Below are 16696 nucleotides of genomic sequence, written 5' to 3'. Positions count from 1 at the left end.
TGCTTTTATTCATATGCACAGTAAGCCTATATACGTACTTGATGTTAACATATTCTTAATATATGTAATAGATTCAATAAATGGACATCAGACACCAACGAGGACAGCTATCATGATGACTTCTATGGAACATGCGGGTAAATATCAAGCTTGCGAATATGTACCTTCTATTCTGTAAAACAGTTTAAAGTAAATTCTTAACATATTTGATATTTTTTTCTCAGAGATAATACGAAGACCATGCGATGGATGTGGGAATATTTTTGAATTGAAAGCAAAAACAGTTTTATTCATGAGCATTGTCGCATTTGGGGTTTTGGCTTTTATCGTCTTAATAGTGTATGCTTACACCTTTTCCAAAACACCTACAATAGAATCTGAAAGACTCCAGCATGGAACTGAAAATAACGAGGACAGTATTTATGAAAAAATCTGATTCGGCGCATTTCTTAAAATTGCTGTTTGGTGTTCGTGTTTTTTGACCTCATTTTAGACGAAGAGATGCTACTAACAAATATGTAAATACCACAGGAGCTTCAACAGACTAGATTGTTTGTATATTGTATTTACATGTAGCTATGGACTATTCCGTTTATCTGATCAAGATATAGGACTCACGGTATGTGTGTTCATCAAATTGAGATGCTTACACCTCCTATTCACCTAATTCCACATCAAGCTTTTCCAGAGAACTGCGTTTTCATACTCTTAATTTTGTATGCTTTATAGGCTTTCTGATGTGATCACTTTCCCTTATCTTTATTTGTTTTTATTTAACACAGCGTATAACAATCTTTATCTGTGAAACAATGAAGCAAATTACTAAAATTCGAAACAGTTTAATTTCCATTTAAATTCATTTCAATCAAATCTTATCATCGTGAATGTTAGATTTACGTGGAAAGACAGAGAGATGAGCCGGATGAAAAATGAAGAAAAAGAACAATAATTGATCACATCAACCTCATAAAGATGACACACTTAAGAGTAGGGTAAACAAAGTCCCGTGGACACATCGGAGGTGGGATGAGTTGCTTACGAGGAGTAACCATTCCGTGTTCATAAGTCACATCAACCGTTACTCATTTACCTTTTGTTATGTGGAGTAGATGAATTAAGACAAAAGACTTCAAATCAGCGTTCTATGTTTTTTTTTAATTCCTTATTGTAATAATACCATTACACCAACAACACTATCAGTTCTATGTGATTTGTTTCTAACCTATTTTGTAACGTAAAAATAACCCGATACTATATTACGAAAATTTTTCTTGCCTTAAAAATTCATTCCCGATTAACAAACTGTTTCAATGGATGATGACAAACGTGGGAGAGACTTTTGTGTCCGACAATTTCATTAATATTGATTATTCCATATGTTTGGTTTTCCTTCAATTCTTCAAGATTTCGTATACATTGTACCAATATCAAAGTCCCAGCATGTCATTTTTTTCTTCATCTGCAGTAGCCTAGTAGTTAGTGTGCTCACATAGCAAAGAGGATTTTCGACTCCTCTGCCGTGTGAAACAAGTTATGTTCAACAAGGCAAACGTCAACGTCCCGTTCCCAATTGCAGGACATTAGAAGGCCAAATCACATGTCACAGATCTAACCTTTAACAAGGAGGTCCCGTGTTAAGGTAGGCGTTGACATGATAACGAACCGTCACTGCTAGGGTCATACGTCGCATGCATTAGTCAAAATGAACATTTCCATAAAAATCGTCGTTTGTATCAGAGTCTTTCTCTGCATAGGGGATGTCAATTACTTTCTTAACGTTTTTATTGTATTAATGTATTGTGTTAGTACAGTAATTTTTGTCGACAGGTAATGACGGTTTGAGTTAATATCCATACATTTATATGCCCTGCATTCCGCAAGATGAGAAGGCGGTGATTAATATTATCATATACATGCAAAAAATAAAACAACATTGTTTTTATTCATTTTATATCACAGAATCTCTAAGCTAAAATATCAATCTAGAAAAGCCAATTGCCAGGGAAGGGACCCTGACTAACCCTTCAAAGGTATCAATAAAAATCGTTAAACACAACGCTCGATGTTGAAAAATATAATCTGTTTCTGGGATGTTGAACTCAAAAGGGGATTATCTTGTAAATGTATGCCCGCCATCGTTCCCCCATATGCTTATATGCTTAACTTTACGATTATATTACCGCTTCAAATTGTTTGTAAATATTATGTAAACGTTGTGTAAATATATTGTGGTGGAAATTATTACTCGATTAAAATGTTGTTGCTCATTACTACGATGGCATCATCGTCTGTTCGTTGATTCAAATTTTGTTTAACGTACTGTAATTCATATAGTAACAATCATACATGTTTACAAGACTGCTTCCAAAACTATCTCCTAGTTTCAATTCATCATCAATTCTGATTCTGTAACAAATTTCCCAATTGTTTATCATTTTGGACGGTAGACTTTTCACACAGTTTGCCAATATTATGGTTGCACAGTTAAGTTAGCACCGTGATACATCGGATGTCTCCGTATAGTATTATTTGGGTAAGTCCCATCACAGTTTCTAATTCAGAAACTATATATGTATTAGTGCAAGCGATGTAAATTTCAGATATACGCAAATTGCATTGGCTGCAACATTTGAACTTTTCTTCTCCTTGGATGTAATACAGATTTCAAGATTAAGTTAGCTATTTGATACAATGTTTATCTCCCAACACACAGGACACCTGATTTACTTTTTAACAACAAATAATCATTTAGCCAATCATTTTCCATTTCATACTCAAGCTTGTACGGCAGAAGTTTTAGAACATACGGGAGTATTGTTAGTACCGCCTCCTTTGAATTGAATGGAATAATACGTATTGAATCTAAACATCACTTCCCTCCCTCTTTATTCATTTTACAAAACACCGGAGGCCTTTGGTTGGGAATTTCGTTTACAATACCCAATAGCATAGTTGTAATGACTTGGAATTTTAGTTCAAGTATCCTGTAGTCCCCATATCTATCTCTCCATCTATTGGTAAACTTACAACGCTATAAATCACGGGCTGTACAAGCGCATCAGCAGTATTCTGTATCCACTTCACTTACCTGTCATTGTTTTATCAAGGATTATAAACAAATAAATGCACTGCTGAATGTAAATATTACTACAAAATTCGTTAAAACAGCAGCTCATCAGCGAACTCCATGTACTATTTTTTTTACTTCTTTGGGATATATCAAACATTGATTGTTCCTTTACCTAATCAGGATATGGGGCGCATGGCGAGTGTGAACGGTTGACGTTGGCTGCTTACACCTCTTAGGCACCTGACGCCATCTCTAGCATATCCAGGGGTCTGTGGTTGCCCAACTCTCTATTTTGTAATCCTTATAGGAGTTATGAGATTGATCTCTGTTCGATATTTTCACCTTTGCATGATGCAACATGTGTATACATGTGTTTTGTTTTCTTGTGTTTGTGTTCGGATGAAGATGGCGTTTAAGTATGCTCTACATCATATTATGATATGTGTAGAAATATTTGTAATGATTGATGCTGAAAGGCTTTGATTTGTTGGATATCGTTGTAGTCTCCCTTTTAAACGCTCTGCAATGTCATTGGAATCGTATATGAATATTATAAAGTCATTAGCAATCAATAAGTCACAATGTTAAATTGTTTGAGTCAGTATTTGACGACAAAATTCTAAACATTTCGAATTAGGCAAAATATTTCTTTGTTGCCATTGTGTTTGTGTAAAAATATCATGGTAATTTCTTTTTCTGTTTCTGTTTTATATTTACACATTTAATCTAAAGGAGAGTGTACGCGACTCTTCACTGTTTATAATTAATGTAGACCTGTGTATGTTTCTAATGAACATCGTATCAATAACCATTGCCTGTACAGTATCATTGACAAATCGGAAATACATTATTTGAGTTCGTACATCAAAATTATTCAACATAAAAAAAACATTTCCCTAAAGCTAGAAAGTGACTTTATATCTCTCAAATTAAACTTGGATTACGGACTTAAATAAAACGATATGAAACCGTGCGAAATAGATATGTGCGAAGAAACGATAGCACATCAATGAAAACATTTTAGCATCCGCAATGTCGGAAACACTTTAGTGAACAAGTGGGTACTTGATTTTGTTTCCATATGCATAAGCACGAGTAAAGATATGACATGTGCTGTTTCGCAAAATTACGCCTGTCACGAATTCCGCCTATATAATTGTTTGTATAATTAATGAAACTGTAATGTTTTCAAAAATATCGAGAATTTGTTCCCTATTGGATTATTGCTCTATTCTGTTCTCTGATATTAGCAATGGCATATCCTTGAACAATTATAGACAGTGTGCTGGGACTACAATATAACTTATTTAAGTTTTCACCCTACCATGAATTTCAAACATTACAGGTACATACGTACTCGTAGTCATTTTGTTTTCCCCTCCAAAGTAACACAGTCAATGTATGTGATATTAGCAACTTATATCTAGCCTAAAGCAATTGATTTCCTCCCGGAAGAAAAGATTTTGTCGCAATAAGTTCTTTCTTCAACGTTATTAAAATCTTGGTAAGTGATGACATGATTTGAGTTAATATTTTGTATATGTTGGAATATGAACCTTTCAGACTAAATACTTTTAGTCGATTATGTGCAAAGCACTAACGGTTAATTAGATCTGCACAAATCCAAGGATTGGTTGAAAATAACCAAATTGAATTACTTATGTACTTGTAGCCCTAGATTTTATACCAAGATCAGCGTATGCTGTACAGTCCCTCAAACGTTGTACTTTACCGGTTCTTCGTTCGCTCACTGTGTGTTCGTGCGCTCTCTGTGCGTTCACCATGCGTTCACTGTGTGTGTGTGTTCGCCGTGCGCTCTCTATGCGTTCACCGTGCGCTCACCGTGCGTTCACCGTGCACCCTCCGTTTACGATTTTGCGTTCACAAATCGTTCACCGTGCGTTCACCCTTCACAAAGCATTTACCATGCGTTCACCGTTCAAAGTCATTTGGAACACCAAAGTCAAAGAATCGATTTTCATAGGAAGGTAAACATGAAAAAGGAACGTGTGCGTAAGTGTGAAAGTTAACTGTCTTATTATATTAGAAATTTAATTTATAAGGTACAGATGTCAGGATTATTGACAGTAAAATTCAGGGAAAATTCCAGATCATGTATGCTTACTCCTCCTAGACACCTGATCCCACCTCTGGTATATCCAGGGGTCTGTGTTTGCCCAATTTTACAAATATACCTTTCATGTTCAAAAAGATGTTATCCGTTTTCCTGAAGGCAACCAAACTCAATATCAAAGTCATTCAAGGTATTGAAAAATGTATTCAACTTGAAATTTTGAAACTTCTTATATAATGATATATGATTTAAATAGTTGAATTAAATCCCAAACCAGTTCGTTATTTGTTTACTAAAGTGTTTCCTTTATACCTTACGTTATATTTTGGCAAATAGGACAAATAGGATAATATCATTATTTCTAAATCGTTCGAAAGCACCAATTGAAAATTCTGATAAATTTCACTTATATAAACACTAGGGACTAAAACACTGTATCGTTAACTGGAACATATTTGTATATCCTTATCGTAAGTAAGATGTTCTTGGTATTTTACCAAAGTGAATGGACTATCTTGAAATGTGAGAACTATAACTCAATAAAATGAAAGGTTTTAATAAAAATATTAACGTACACTTTAGCACAGATCAATTGAGCAGAGGAATCCACATCATTTGAAAAGAAAAAAGTTCTACATATGACACAGTAAAAAACATCCTAGTATTTACATAGATTAGAGACGAGACTTAAACACCATATACACTCTCTTCTTCAACAACAAAAAATGGAAAACGCAAATAGTCCTATCTAGGAAACATTTATATCTAGTGATCAGTCACCCAAAAAACTTATTTTCCTTAAACACTACTCTGATTCCACGCACAAGTACTCTGAAGTTGACATAAAAATATACTGGAGTTCCTCGATGCTAACATCGTACTCTTTGATGATCAGGTTTTCCGACATACTTTTGTAATTCCAACGATTTGTGCCCCTTTGTTAGCTGACCTGTTTTATAGCCTTATGAAGCAAAGTTTATACAAAAGCTTCTACATGAGAAGAAATATATGTGGCCTTCAGCTTGACTTATAGGTATATCGAAGACGTTTATATATCAATGATAATCATGTTCATTCATATTTCGATTCGATGTGTCCCTGTGAAGTGTAGATAAAAGACAACACATACTTCTTATCATCCGGTTTGTACTTCGATATGTTATTGGAAATTTATATTTCTTAACTGATTGAATACAGGAGATTGTTCAACGTCAATGTTGTATGGTCAGTTTTTGAATTAAGATAGTCTACTGACAAACAAGTTGATGCTACAGGCTTTCAACAGTCTCGTATAATGTCAACATTTCGAATATCATATAGTCGTTATAATGATCTAGTTTGCCAATACAACCTATCATTTGGTCAGATTCCAGCTGGCGTGTCTCATACCGATTTTAGACTGTTCTTGGCACACTGATTGTGCCTACGGACTACCCTGCTTTCCTAATGAAGACATAGGGTTCACTGTGAGTGTGACCTGTCGACAGGGGATGTTTGCTACTCCTAGGGACCTGATCCCACCTCTGGGGTGTCTGGTAACTTTGTGATTTGAATTCCATGTGGGAGTTTCATTTATCGTTTCTATCCCATCACAGTACGGGTATAGGATCGGATTTATACATATAGCTTGTAGAAAGGACAAACGATTTACATCAACTAACACAATCTTTCTTATGCCAATCAAAATATGAATTTTCTTTCTGGGCCCCAATGCTCCCTCTCTTTGAGAATCATGATGAATTATAGTTGTATTCTTGATAAACGTTTACTAAGGTTCAAAGGTCCAATACCCTTACCAATGCTCTGAAAATGTCAGTTATTAAGACTAACAATGTAGAAGGTAGATGGAAACAGAAACAACTTTACGAAAGCAAAGACAATTATGAAAATAAAGGCAAACCTAAGAAAATCACCCGGAGGAAAAGTTATCAGTGATCAATATCTTGATTATTATACAGAACACGAAATTAAGATTAGAGCAAACACGTATTCCCTAGACACACTAAGGGTGAACCCATTTTCGTAGATGGAATAAACATCTCCTGTTGACTGGTCAAACCTTCTATGAGCCATATACATGTATCTACTTAAAGACCACATTTTGAACATTTTCAAATGAATTTGTTCTACGTGAAATGTTGCAGATAAGGAACAGTGAGCAGTATGTTCCTTGTCTGACACGAGTAGAGATTTCTATTTATGGTAAACATTTTTGAAAAACAAAATCAGAATTGATAAATGTTGAGCAGATGAAAATGATTTTCAATTAGTGGGGAAAATTTTAGTTGAACTAGTAATCACTCGTGACTTATACTTGGCTGCAGCGTTTATTTTAATCCATGTAAAGTTCATATATAGTGGTGAAATTGATAACACGCAAGTAAAACGTATGATTTTAGATTAGACATAACATTGTAAATGTCGTACAAAATAACGTGTCTCCTAACATTGTATCTTATCCTAGAAATTAAATTAAATTCATTGATTTGTAGATCGAAAGCAGAAATCGGTAAGTGACAAAATAATGGACGGATGGAGAGATGGAGAAATGGATTGAGATGGAGAAATGGATGGGTAGAGGAATCGTTTATTGAGTGAGCGAGAGAGTTGATTGGTGAATGAATGAAGACATAAAAGGAAAATTAATCGGATGAATGGATGCATAGATCGATGGATGAAGATGTAAAACTTATACCCTGCCAATTTTGATGCACCAGATGCGCATTTCGACAAATAATGTCTCTTCAGTGATGCTCCACCGAAATGTTTGAAATCCGTAATAGCAATGAAGTTTTAGAGCTATTATAGCCAACAACAGCGTGCCAAAAAAGGTGGGTGAAGATATGATTGTATAGAAAAATTAAAGGGTGCCCATCGTTTGTTAATAACATGTATATTCTAGTTACAATACTTTTTGAATGCCCACCAGGGTACATTACGAACAACTGTACTTTACCGTGTCGATACCTAAGCTTTGGTCCAGCTTGCCAAGAGAAATGCAATTGTAAGGAGTCAGACTGTAATAGCGGAACAGGGTGTAAAGGTTTACATTTCTTGAATATTGACCGACTTATTGGCATGAGAATGTGACAATTACGAAAATTACAAATTTAAAGTAACAAATAAAAGCAACATGAACTTATTATTATATTGAATTGACTAACGAGTGATTAAAACATGTCCTATAGTTTCCAAAAGGTCGTTTCCATGGTAAATCTTATTTCTATTTTAGAAGGCGTTGCAACTTTATATCCAGTTTCCTCTTCACGAGGTGAATTGACTTCTTCTACAATGCCAAACGCCTTAAACATAACAAGTATGTCTACTGTATGTTGCAAGACATTCCCGAAATGATATACTGTTATCTTTTAAGTACACTCATTGATATAATTTTACCAACTAAGATTTATTTTAGAATGATCAAAAAGGATGTGTAGAAATCATATTTTGATTTCTGTCCCACCGAAATATTTCAGACTTCAGATATCTATCTGTGAACACCATTGCTGTTAATCTTCATTTTTGAATTTCTTCGTCATGTTTACTATCTGTGTTGAACATCCAGTGATTTCGGGACACTAGTGTATATCAATGATGTTGGTACGAATGCAAACATAAATGATATGTATTTCATCTTTAGTAAGAAGAATATATTTGTAGTCTGTCCGAATGGTTATTTTGGTGAGAAATGTGAAGTTCCGTGTCGTTTTCCAAATCATGGTAATGGTTGTCAGCTGAAGTGCAGCTGTGCTGAAGAACTTTGTAGTCATATTCATGGATGCTCAACTAACAACACGTATGGTAAGTTGTGACAGATATTCACTATCGACATACATATATAAAGACGTACCTAACACATCTCGATCAATATTTGCGATAGGCTTAAAAATTGAACCTCAAGCACCAACAACGGTACCTATCATGAGGACTTCTATGAAATTGTTAGGTAAGTTTTGGGAATACCTACATATGATCTCTATTCACCCTCCGAAAACCAAGAGTACAATTGTATGTTGTTATTTTCATCAATGAATATATATATATATATATATATATATATATATATATATATATATATATATATATTTGAATGCCTTTCACTCTTACACTAACACAAAAACCAGTGTATTCGCAAGAAAGAAACAAAGGGAATACCAAAGATGAATATGAGAAGCGGCTCACCTAATTTTGATTTAATTCGTGATTATATTGCTTCCACAAACAACCTAGACATCTTTTATGAACAATAATTCCTTCGTGCTTTTGGTGACATAACTGGCGCATTTGATAACCACTTTTGATTTCATTGTTGGCGCTTTTAGTAATTCTCAAATCCATCATTTTAGATACCCAGTGTGATGTAAAGATGTTAGGGGAGAACAGAGGCAGGGAATCCAGACTACTTCGTGGCACGATAGGAATGGCATGTGTGGCATTGATTTTCTCCACAATATATTGCTCATTTATTATCCTAAACAATTCAGAGGGAGTATAAGGAAGAAAGAAATCACCGCTGCCTAACTAAAATTTGAAGTATTGTATGTTGAAATAGACGTGTTCGCGCAATCGTATATGAATTGCGAAAGACACGAATATCATTTGAAATATTGATCCATTGTGTATCTGTGTAGGTTGAATAATGTTTGTGTACGTGGACTCACTTATGTAACCATCTGTAAATATAAATGCACTTTGTTATATATATTAATCCATAATTCATATGGTTGCAATAAATTACAAACATAATCATTATGTCTTATGATATTTTAAAATGTAATTATCACTATTGCTTATCAATAATTATTTCTTTCCCCCTCAATTTGTTCGTTTGTTCCTTGGTATGTTTGTTTTAAAATGAAATATATACAATTCAATCAAGATCAAGCAGGAAGTTATCATTGATTTTTTTTTTTTGGTTGACTTTGTTCTAGGTTTATATTTCAAAATATTAGGAAATCATTACATGGAAGGTGAATATAATGAATATTGATCAATCTCATAACTCCTATAACGAATACGAAATAGAGAGTTAGGCAAACACGGACACCTAGATATACGTTTAAAGTCAGCATTTCACAAATTCTATGATCGTTATTACAATCTAGTTTGCCAATACATCCTATCATTGGATCAAATGCTGTGTGAATACAAAATAGAGAGTTAGGTAAACACGGACACCTAGATATACCATATGTGGGATCAGTGAATATGAGGAATAAGCATTCCATGTCGACCGGTCATATTCGCTGTTAGCCCTATATCTTCATTAAATCAATCCAGAACACCGTGATAGATGTTCGGGATAGCACTGTATTCATGCGCGTGTCTATGATTTACCCGGTAAGATTATGTATGTAGTTGTGTGTGTCTACGTGTAGTATGTAGGGCTTACACTACTCTGTCTGGTTAGGAAAGCTCAACTAAAAGATCCATTTGTATCATAACGGGAAACTGTAATGTCAGAAAAAGTAAAATATTTAAAATGCACTTCCATGAAGAGTTTTTAGATTGTCTTTCCGGTGATAGATAAACAGTTCCAAGACTCGATTCATTTACAGATATAAAATCGGACTTCGTTTTAATTTTGTATAAATTAAAATCCATCAGTTTGTCTGCTGGTTCTAGCTTACATACGGCAAGTCCCAATAGGTTAAAAACTGTGTTTTCGCTTCTTCGGTTTAGAATGATACCTTTATCATCAACCCCCTGGGGATCCGATAAATCCCATTATCATTGAAATATATCAGTACATATTGTTATTATCATTTGTTATTTTGTACTCTAGCACACATAATATAAATGACCGCCGCGGTGGTCTAGAGGTTAGACGGTTCGAACCCCGGCCGTGATAGAACTTAGTCGTTAAAACAGGTAGTGACAGTTCCATCGCCAAACGCTAGGCATCAGGTGTGAATGTCACGGGTCCTCAGTGATGACCTTTTAAACGGATACTCTTTATATTACAATGAGTACGTACGAATCACCCACTACCAGAGACACCTTCAGAGCGTTGCGACATTGAACCGAAAGTAGGACTACTGTGTTGTGGAGACTGCGGTTTTGAGGAAAGGGAAGACTTATATTCTGAAGCACTCTAAAGGTTTCGATAAACTACTATTTCGGGACTTTTCCAAACACGTTCTTTGCATGAGAAAAAGTGTAAGTATCTGAAATAAGTGCTCCATCCTGGAGAGTTTTCACATATTTATCCTCTAAATCTTTTCTCAAATATTGATGAACAGATTCTTTAAATTCTTCTACTACGATGACATTATCAAAGTTTCTAATTGTGTAACAGAGATGCTGAAAAAATGTAAAATTATAGAAAATGATTGATGTTAATTGCAAAAATGTAGACGAAAACAATGCACAGTTAAGCTTGACCAATTTTATGGTCGTTATAACGATCTAGTCTGTTAATACAACCTATCATTGGGTCAAATGAGGTCTGACATGTTTCATGTCGATTGTTAGGCCGTCCTTGACACACTTATTTTAACTCCGTTTACCTGATCAAGATATAGGACTCACGGCGGTTGTGACCGGTCGACAGGGGATGCTTACTCCTTCTGGTCACCTTATCCCACCTCTGGTATATGCAGGGGTCCGCGTTTGCCCAACCATCTCTTTTCTATTGTTTTAGGAGTTAACAAATTTTCACTTTAGTCAGAGACTCATTTTGGGAAAATGTGTGGTCTCACAAATCGCTCAGAGTCTATGCATTTTCATAAATGTGTAGTGAATACGATAAACAAAATTATTGTATACACTCTTTGATATTTTGAAATGATTTTATAAATTCATTCTTGAATTTTTGCACACATTATATTTACATACCAGAACTGCCATTATAAATATATATGTTTATAATCATTGCATAAAATTGCAAGGAGAAGACCTGTCCTCCTCTAGTGCTATCATGGGTTGTGTATAGATTTTATTCTACGCGCGATGTTATCCTCTTATGACAGTACTTCAGAAATACACATGTATATCTAGTTTTTCTTCTTTACATATTCTGCTTATTGTTCCATATACTATAAATGAATATGATTATATATATCAAGGAAAAACACAAAACTTTCAAAACATTTTATATAATATTTTACTCAATCATTTTCTGAATCTGCCATGTGATTTACAATGTGCATGATAGTGCAAATTATTTTTATATATGTGACAGAAATGTTGAGAATATGCATGTATATCAAATGAACATTCTTTCTTATTGTTGTTATGTGCTAAAAACTAATGTCAATTTTGAAAACAAAAGAATCAAGGAATTGAAAATTTTGAGCTGGAGATTACTTGATATGCTCTAACAATAATTGATTCAATCAAGATGATACTCCACGAGGTTCAGAATTTACTGGCTACAAGAAAAAACGTGACCCAAATATAAACGTCAATGGAAATATGTCAGTATATATGACACTAGAATTAGGCTAGTCATATAGCGAGCATGAATTATAAAGAATATTAATTATATGAAATATTGTATTGGTGATTCAAATTTATACACTGAGCAGTTAGTACCAAATTAATATTTATTTCACTCGGTTTATGGTATTTTTAGCTTCGTTTTATTACATGTATATCAAAATGTAAGAATCTCCGAACCTTTCGTTACAATCAGAGGGTGTTCAAATATTAAAATTTTAAGTGCTTTGTTTGGAACTATTGAGTTACTCCAATGTTTGGTACATTGTTATGGCACAGTGATGTGACTCTAAGATCCGCACAATCCTGGTATTAATGTAAACGTTTTACTCTCTCCGACTAACATAGCGCAGTATTATTGTTAACAAACTTTAGCAAACGTTCAATGGTTCAAATATGTTTCAGCAATGCTCTCAAACGTTTGGTCAAATGGCAAACCATTTGGAATACATATATTTTTACGACAAGGAAATATATTATAAAAGTAACTGTCACCGTTTTGTACATTTTTAAATGACGTGCACACCTATTTCTCGTGTGATATGAATATGAATTTTGATCCCTTTTATTATTAACATTTTCGAAAAACAAACAGTAGTATCCATTTACGTTTGATAGATTAACATGATTTTTCATCAATTTGAATTGTTTCATTTAAACTAGCAATGGTCTCTACTACATATGCAATTTTAGCATTTTGCTTTATGCATGTACAATTGATCCATTCTGGTGATACTGATTTTACGTAAGTACATGTACTAATTTTTAGATGTAATTTAGATATAACATCAACTGGCTTTATATTCTAATTTGGTTTGTTTGTTTTTTTTATTTTTGGTATTGTGATGCTTTTGTCCTCAGGGTTTTTTGATCTGAAAAAAAGTTCAATTCAATAAGTATCTGTGATTTATGTTGTAGAACGGAAACAGAAACAACTGGTAAGTAAACAAATGGATAGATGGTTGGAGAAATTTATTGATGGGGAAGAAATTATTCAGTGGGTGAATAAATGGGTGAATCGAAGGATCTCTTGCCTTCTTTATTAGTAAAGTCTTGTATTTACAATTTCTTGTAGAATGTCCACCAGGATACCCTGGAGAGAACTGTGGTATCCAGTGTCGATATCCCAGCTTCGGTCAAGCTTGTCAGGATATATGTCATTGTACGGAAACAGAATGTGACACCGTCACAGGATGTAAAGGTGCGCGTGTTTAGCACATTGATTTGATTAATGCTATGACAAAACATCATTTTGAAAAATCCAGCTACCAAATTTCTTACTAAAATCTCTAATGACAAGTATTGTATCGTTCTATGAAAACCAAAGAGTCTAAGCTTTAGAAGATCCACAACTTAATATCAAGTTTTCTTGCGAGTTGAGTTATTTACCTCACATGTTTGTCTACTGAATGTTGCAGTTTTAAATTATGCATTCAGATCTCCTTTAATGATACTCGTTGTTCTAATGATAACCGTGTCCAATTTTAATTCAGATTAACGAATATGGAAAGGAATTAATGATATTACTTATATTCAGTGACTTGATATTTTATGTCTTCTGAGTCACTCAGGTGACAAATTGCAATATGTATGCATCCGTTGTCGTGCGTCGTCCTTCGTGCGTCGTCCGTCGTGTATTATCAAACTAAATTGTTATAACGACCGTAGAAATGCTGACTTCAAGCGAGACTGTTGAAAATTCTGTACCATCAATTTGTTTGTCAGTAGCCTTCATCGATTTAAAAACTGACCATAGGAAGAAAAGTTCTTGTGTATCGAATCAGTTGAGAGGTATAAACGCCATATTCAGGTGATAATGGAATATTGCTACATTAACATGGGAAGTTGACGATGGAGAAGCTGAAATCATCCAGTTTCTCATACAGTTGAGTTTGCCGTCAGTATCTACTTTCAATGAAATCTATAATATCAGAATTTAGCTTAGACATTCTGAACAGTATTTTGTCTAGATATTTAGTCCTTGGGATTAGTGATACTTTTAACTAGTACTCAGGTGACTTATAAGATCTGTGGACCTCTTGTGTGTCTTTTACAGGACTTTGTTCTGGCATTCATATTTCTAGTTACAATGACACATTTCACTATTAAGATGTCCAGACATTAAAACTGTTCTCTCTCTCTCCTTATTCAGAACTTATGTGTAACAAAAGTATAACGCTAAGTAATACGAATGTTGTTCTGTCATCTCAAATACAAATGAACACTGTGTATCATGGTCAAGATTTCCTCATTTGTAGTCTGTCCAGTTGGTTATACTGGTGATAGATCCCGTGTCCATTTCCAAATTATGGTGATCGTTGTGAGATGGAGTGCAGATGTGCTGGGGAATTTTGTAATTTTACTTACGGATGCTCAACTAGCAGCACACTCGGCAAGTTATTCATATTTGTCATTTGTAATCATTGTCATTTTTTTCTGCCCAGTAAGCCTATATATGTACTTGATCTGAACATATTTTAATCTATGTAATAGATTCAAGGAATGGACATCAGACATCAACGAGGACAGCTATCATGATGAATTCTATGGAACAGGCGGGTAAATATCAAGCTTGCGAATATGTACCTTCTATTCTATAAAATAGTTTAAAGTAAATTCTTAACATATTTGATATTTTTTTTCCTCAGAGATAATACGAAGAACATGCGATGGATGCACTAAACGTCGTGGGGATATTTTTGAATTGAAAACGAAAACAGTTTTATTCATGAGCATTGTCGCATTTGGGGTTTTGGCGTTTATCGTCTTAATAGTCTATGCTTACACCTTTTTCAAAACACCTACAATAGAATCTGAAAGTCTTCAACATGGAACTGAAAATAACGAGGACAGTGTTTATGAAAAAATCTGATTCGGCGTATTTCTTTAAAATGCTGTTTGATGTTCGTGTTCTTTGGCCAAGTTTTAGACCAAGGCATGCTACTCATAAATAAGTTAATGCCTCAGGGGATTCAACACACTAGATTGCTTGCATATAAATTTTAGCTATAGATTACTTCGTTTATCTGATCAAGATATAGGACTTACGATATGTGTGGTTAGTCAGACCGGAATGCTTACTCCTCCTATCCATCTAATTCCACATCTAGCTTCTCCAGGGGTACGGGTTTTCATACTCGTAGTTTTCTATCCATTATAGGATTTATTGATTGATCACTTTCCCTTATCTTTATTTGTTTTTATTTAATATAGCGCATATCAATGTTTATCTGTGAGATAGTGAAACAAATTACTGAAATTCGAAACAGTTTAATCTGCATCTAAATTCATTTCAATCAAAACTTGTCATAATGAAAGTTAGATTTAGAAGGACACATAGAAAGATGGGATCGATGAAAGATGCAGAAAAAGAACAGCAATCATGCTCGCAAACCTCATAAAGATGATAAACTTACGAGTAGGGCAGAGAGATCCCCTGGAGACATAGGAGGTGAGATGAGTTGCTTACGAAGAGTAGCCATTCCATGTTCACAAGTCACACCCACAATAAGTCATTTATGTTTGTCTTTTTTATGTTGAGTAGATGAATTAAGACACGGGGGTTCAAATCAGCGTTCGGTTTTTCTTTTTAATTTTTAATTGTAATAATACCATTACGCCAACAACATTATCAGTTCTGTGTGATTGGTTTCTAACCTATTTTTGTAACGTAAAACTAACCCGATGCTATATTACGAAAAGTTTTCTTGCCTTGAAAATTCATTCCCGATTAACAAACTGTTTCAACGGATGATGATAAACATGGGAGGGATTTCTGTGTCAGATAATTTCGTTGATATCAATTAAGCCATATGTTTGGTTTTCCTTCATTTCATCAAGATTTTGTATACCAATATCAAAGTCCCAGTATTTCATTTTTTCTTCATCTACAGTAGCCTAGTAGTTAGTGTGCTCGTATAACAAAAAGGATTTTCGCCTCCTCTGCCGTATGAAACCAATTATGTTCAACAAGGCAAACGTCAACGTCCCGTTCCCAATTGCCCGATATTAGAAGTCCAAATCACATGTCATAGAAGGTCGCGTGTTTAGGTAGGCATTGGCACGATAACAATCCGTCACTGCTAGGACCATAAGCATAATGCATTGGTCAA

General features: G+C 34.5%; 1 protein-coding gene and 1 long non-coding RNA gene across 2 annotated transcripts; both read left to right on the top strand.

The window, feature by feature from the left end:
• The first annotated feature begins 70 nt into the window (after positions 1 to 70).
• LOC130052482 (uncharacterized) lies at positions 71 to 2268 on the top strand. Its single transcript, XR_008800841.1, has 2 exons — positions 71 to 137; positions 225 to 2268. It is a non-coding gene; the product is annotated as an uncharacterized LOC130052482 (long non-coding RNA).
• Positions 2269 to 7764: 5496 nt separating this feature from the next.
• Positions 7765 to 9879, top strand: LOC130052479 (multiple epidermal growth factor-like domains protein 6). The gene is made up of 4 exons (XM_056157588.1): positions 7765 to 8187; positions 8377 to 8460; positions 8805 to 8945; positions 9491 to 9879. Exons 1-4 carry the CDS (start codon positions 8034 to 8036, stop codon positions 9637 to 9639), a joined length of 528 nt encoding a protein of 175 aa, XP_056013563.1. The 5' UTR covers positions 7765 to 8033; the 3' UTR covers positions 9640 to 9879.
• Positions 9880 to 16696: the final 6817 nt, after the last annotated feature.

This window comes from Ostrea edulis, chromosome 3 (assembly GCF_947568905.1).
Source record: "Ostrea edulis chromosome 3, xbOstEdul1.1, whole genome shotgun sequence".
Classification (NCBI taxonomy): domain Eukaryota; kingdom Metazoa; phylum Mollusca; class Bivalvia; order Ostreida; family Ostreidae; genus Ostrea; species Ostrea edulis.
The sequence above is the reverse complement of the archived record's forward strand: the minus strand, read 5'-3'. Positions and strand labels throughout refer to the sequence as shown.